The following is a 4,799-nucleotide window of genomic DNA, read 5'->3' as shown; positions in this document are numbered from 1 at the left end:
TATATATATATATTAGAAAAGTGTTAGTGTACTGACAATATGTCTTTATATTCTTGCCGATAGTATTCTTTTTTGCTCGATAGTTGTAACAATTTTGCAATTTACACGTCTGAGGAGAGCACCATTTGAATATAAATTTGTACCAGATCGTGCCTGTTCTACACGGACCAAGTATTTTTTGCGAATATATTTCAAGAAACTTTAATTGAACATTTTTAGCCACATAACCGCTTGATCCGAGCCGCAGATTATCCCGTTGGAAAGCAACAATTATGCACGCTTCTACTATACCTAATCAATGCAACGATTATTAATTTCAGATAATACATTCCTATCATTAACAATTGGTTAAAGTTGTACATACTGTATATTTGAATGATACAAATGTTCTTAAATTTATCCCAGAGTTCTCGTTGAGCTTTACTGAAATTCATGGTTGAATCATCGATTATCAACTGTTTTATGGAAGAGACATCATACTTATGGATATCGGTATAAAACACATTTTTGATGCACATTTTGCTTTCAAGAAATATCCACGAAACCTGAAACATATGTAAATATCTTATATTTCATTAATTTTTGACGTAAGACTTGATTCTTTTTATGTTACCTTATATTTCTCTATCGTTTCGTACATGTTTTTATCGCTGAATTTTGGACACTTGATCACTGTCACATACGAAATAATACAACGAACAGTCAAGATCACACCATAGCTCCAATTTAAAGATGCATACCATAGACCAATGTCACCGGAAAACATTACGGGTACCTCCTGGTTCGACGGATACGTAAGTGCAAAACAACGAATAAATATTTTACTATTAGGATAACTTGTTGCACTGGGAGAAAACATTATCGCTACAATATCCAGGGGTTCCATCTTCATGCAGGAAAATTCATCGATCTTGGTCTTTTCAAAATCATTGTTCAGAATTGATTCAAGAGAATCGACACCTTCAATTCTATCGAAAGTTATGATTTTTGGAGGGTCTATATTTATCTTTGCGTTTATAATTTTAATAGCCAATTTGAGTTCCTTGTAATTATCACTATCGATAAAGATAATATCTGGTTCATATTCCAACAGAAAGTACATAATACGTATCCTATCTAAAAAGGTTTATTATTCACTAAGAGTAACAGGTATACAGATATATATATAAACGTTAAAATAAGTAATACTGAATTTTAGAAAAATATCAATGTACCTTCCATGTACTTTTTGTCCCACGAATTAATAATAGCTCCGATATATAAACTCGCTAGAAATGGTATATATTCCAGCATTTTATGACGTGTGCATATTGCTATTATGTTTTTTTTACAGCGTAATTGTTGGAACCATAATGCACATTTAACGCTGTTCTCCCGCATCTGCTGATACGTAGTTTGCTCTTCCGTCATTGCATCTATCTACAATACGTACCAGTCGCATAATGTTAAAGATATTAATATATTGATATTAATATGTCTTGTCAACAAGATATTAATCCTTTTACTGTTTATGAAAATAGATAACGTAACGAATAAGCTTTATTATTACCTGACCGACAAAATTCGGCTTAGATTCGAATGCCTTCAAAATCATATTTCCAATATTTATATTATGAAGTAAATCTTCTGTTCCGGACAATATATCAATTTTTTTGTCAGACTCCTAAAAGATGCACAATAATGTTGTTAATAAAACTTATATTTTTATTAATACCTACGGTGGATTTTATTATGTACGTATCTGTTACCTTAGATGCCATACCGCTATTAATTCTTTAAATTAATGTTAATACTAATAGCACTTTTTATCACACGAATGTTGAATAGCTCTTCTTGTGTCGAAATGAAGACTAAGTTTAAATTTCTACTAATATTTATTTCTATATGTTTGCGATATATAACGTTATAGTTAAAAGTTAAACGAATTTGTTTTGTTTGGAGATGTCCCTTTAACCAAGCCGCTTGTAGTTGATGTTACGTGACAATATTTTTATTGCTATTTTGAAATTTAATTTTACTTTCCGTATATTTAGTAATCCGATTTATTTTCTAAATTGTTCAAACTGGGCTTATGCTATTTATTCAATACGTCTTGCAACTTGTAGTTTAGAAAATTTTATCTCGCGATAAATACGAAATCTTAACTTTATGAAGTTGCATAATGGTATTTCAATATTAAACACTAAACTTAATACAATATATGCTTTTTATCATCTTTATATACATGTTATTTCCCATAACTACAACAATAAGAACGCAAGTAAAATTTAATGATTTTTCTCATTGACTGAAATTCATACCTCAATTTAACATGAAAATGATTTTAACTATATTGTAAATAAAAATATTGTCTCTCTATCTCATTCGAAATTAAGAAAATCAAAGATGTACACAGAATTATTCATTTAAAAAAATGTTCCTGATCTATTAATTTTTTATTGATCGTTAAGATTATCTCAGTTTTTGCACTTTCAAAATTTTGACTCCATTAAAAGTGGAAAGTATTTTGTATGTATCGCAAAAAAACTATATATCTATTTATATTATTTAATTTAACAATCATGATTTATTATCCTATCAAATATTTTTCACTTTACTGATAAAAGCTTGAATTATTAATTATTGTCACATTAGTCTCGTAAATTTCAATATATTAATTAAATAAGAATGATAATACGTTTATATATGTAATCAAACACTAAGTATAAGCGTATTCAGGCCTATGACGGTCAAAGCTAGATTTTTTTGCCTAAATAATTCCTAGTGAATTATCTATATCCTATATACATGCATATTTTTGTAGTTATTCAATATATATAATCAATTAGCTGCTGTTTTGTACCTTCTGATAAGTTTTACGTAAATAAGGAAATATGGGATAAAAAATCGGAATTTTTACGAAAAGATTAAATTGCGCGTTTTAATAATTATATATATAAATTTTGTAATCTCTCATGAAGATTATATTTTCCTTGGATAAAAGATACTCTAATATTATTTTATTTTAATCAGTTTATTAATGGTCATTTTATTTAACTTTGAAGTTTGTTTTTTGCAATCAAAATTTTTTCCAGAAAATTGGTAATCATTTTATAATGCTCATTTGTCAGTTTTCAAGAATAAATTATTTAATGGAAAGTATTTTCAAATTTTCTCACGAAAAAGCTATTTCAATTTTATTTCATAATCGTATCCAGGAAAACATTCTTTACGACTTTTTTGTTGACGGATTTATGAAATTAGTATTATAAAATTCGAAGATCACGAAGAGATTTCAGGCAGTGTATTTTAAACAAAAATTAATAGACCATACGACTTTATTATTTATTATATTAATGTAATTACTTTATATTAATTATATCTACATTAAGACTGAGCAATTTCCTGGCTCTATGGAAAGTAACACAAATAGTCTCAAGAAAGAACTTACATTATACAGACCCATTAGCCTATTATCTATTTTGTCTAATGTCTTACAAAGTTATTATTAAAAAGAATCAAATGAGTCCTGGAAAACAAAAATCTTATTTCAGAACACGATTTGGATTTCGTGAGCAGCATGCAACAATCGAACAAATGCGTAGAGTTGTAGCAAATAATGCTTTAGAGGAAAAAAGTACACTGTTCAGCACTATTTTTAAACATTTCGCTGGCTTTTGATATACTTTTGGAAATCCTTATTGCTTTTCAAATTATACAAAACAGTTTAATAATTATGTTTGCATTAAAATTTTTTTATTAATGTATTTTTTACACAAAACAGAAATATTTATTATTTAACATTAAATACATAAGTATCACGAAACAGTACAAAATAATATCATTGACATTCCGTATTATCGTAAAATATCACGTACAAGTATGCTTATTGGAGATTTTCATTATTTCTATACTAAGGTAAATGCACTAGTTACTGGACAGTTAATGGACATGACTTAATTTGTTGGACAAAGTGTGTGGTACAAAATTTTAAATATTAAAGAATTGGAAAGAGTAAGGGCACTAGGAGTCGGGCGCAGAAGACGTCGCGCAAGTAATACACTTATAAAGAGTGAAACTTCTTTATTCACTGAACGCGCTTACATGTTTCGACTCATTTTTTAGCCTTCCTCAGAGCAAACACACACTAACATATATAAAGTAAAAGTTATCCTGTCATGGTGAGCTCCCCTACATCGAGAATTTTAATGTCAGAATTAAACAAAAAGAAAGAAATGAAAATGAAAAAGAAGGGAAATATTAAAAATATCAAATTAAATAATATAGAAACTAATTTATCAAAAAACTTTAATAATATAATTAATTATCCCGAAAATAGGGATAATTAATTCCTGGCTCTATGAAAAGTAACACAAATAGTCTCAAAAAAGAACTTACATTATACAGACCCATTAGCCTATTATCTATTTTGTCTAATGTCTTACAAAGTTATTATTAAAAAGAATCAAACGAGTCCTGGAAAACAAAAATCTTATTTCAGAACACGATTTGGATTTCGTGAGTAGCATGCAACAATCGAATAAATGCGTAGAGTTGTAGCAAATAATGCTTTAGAGGAAAAAACGCTCACCACAATTACAAAGTACCGTATCGCAAACATTATCATGAATAATTCAAGAACCGGTTCCTGATATGTTGGCCAGTCGGTATCAGACACAGTGAGTCCCGTTTTAGTTATTAGCTAGTACTAATGAAAATTTTAAAGTGATAAAAAATCTCGTCAGAAGGACTTATTACTGTGTACGAGCGACACCGACTGACAAGACGTGACAACAACTCGAGCTTTTATAGTTTATCTA

At 28.7% G+C, this 4,799-nt stretch overlaps 1 protein-coding gene across 1 annotated transcript in view; it reads right to left on the bottom strand.

The window, feature by feature from the left end:
* Window positions 1-4,799, bottom strand: part of LOC108762626 (uncharacterized) — a 9,065-nt gene that overhangs the window by 547 nt on the left and 3,719 nt on the right. The window contains exons 5-8 of the mRNA XM_018509698.1: window positions 1,550-1,663; window positions 1,215-1,419; window positions 614-1,116; window positions 37-199 (exon numbers count right to left, since the gene is read on the bottom strand). Coding sequence (XP_018365200.1) covers window positions 37-199; window positions 614-1,116; window positions 1,215-1,419; window positions 1,550-1,663 — 985 coding nt within the window. The remainder of the gene's footprint in view (window positions 1-36; window positions 200-613; window positions 1,117-1,214; window positions 1,420-1,549; window positions 1,664-4,799) is intronic.

This window comes from Trachymyrmex cornetzi, unplaced genomic scaffold, assembly GCF_001594075.2.
Source record: "Trachymyrmex cornetzi isolate Tcor2-1 unplaced genomic scaffold, Tcor1.1 scaffold313, whole genome shotgun sequence".
In the NCBI taxonomy this organism is placed as follows: domain Eukaryota; kingdom Metazoa; phylum Arthropoda; class Insecta; order Hymenoptera; family Formicidae; genus Trachymyrmex; species Trachymyrmex cornetzi.
Note: the sequence above shows the minus strand (reverse complement) of the source record. Positions and strands in the feature narration are given on the sequence as shown.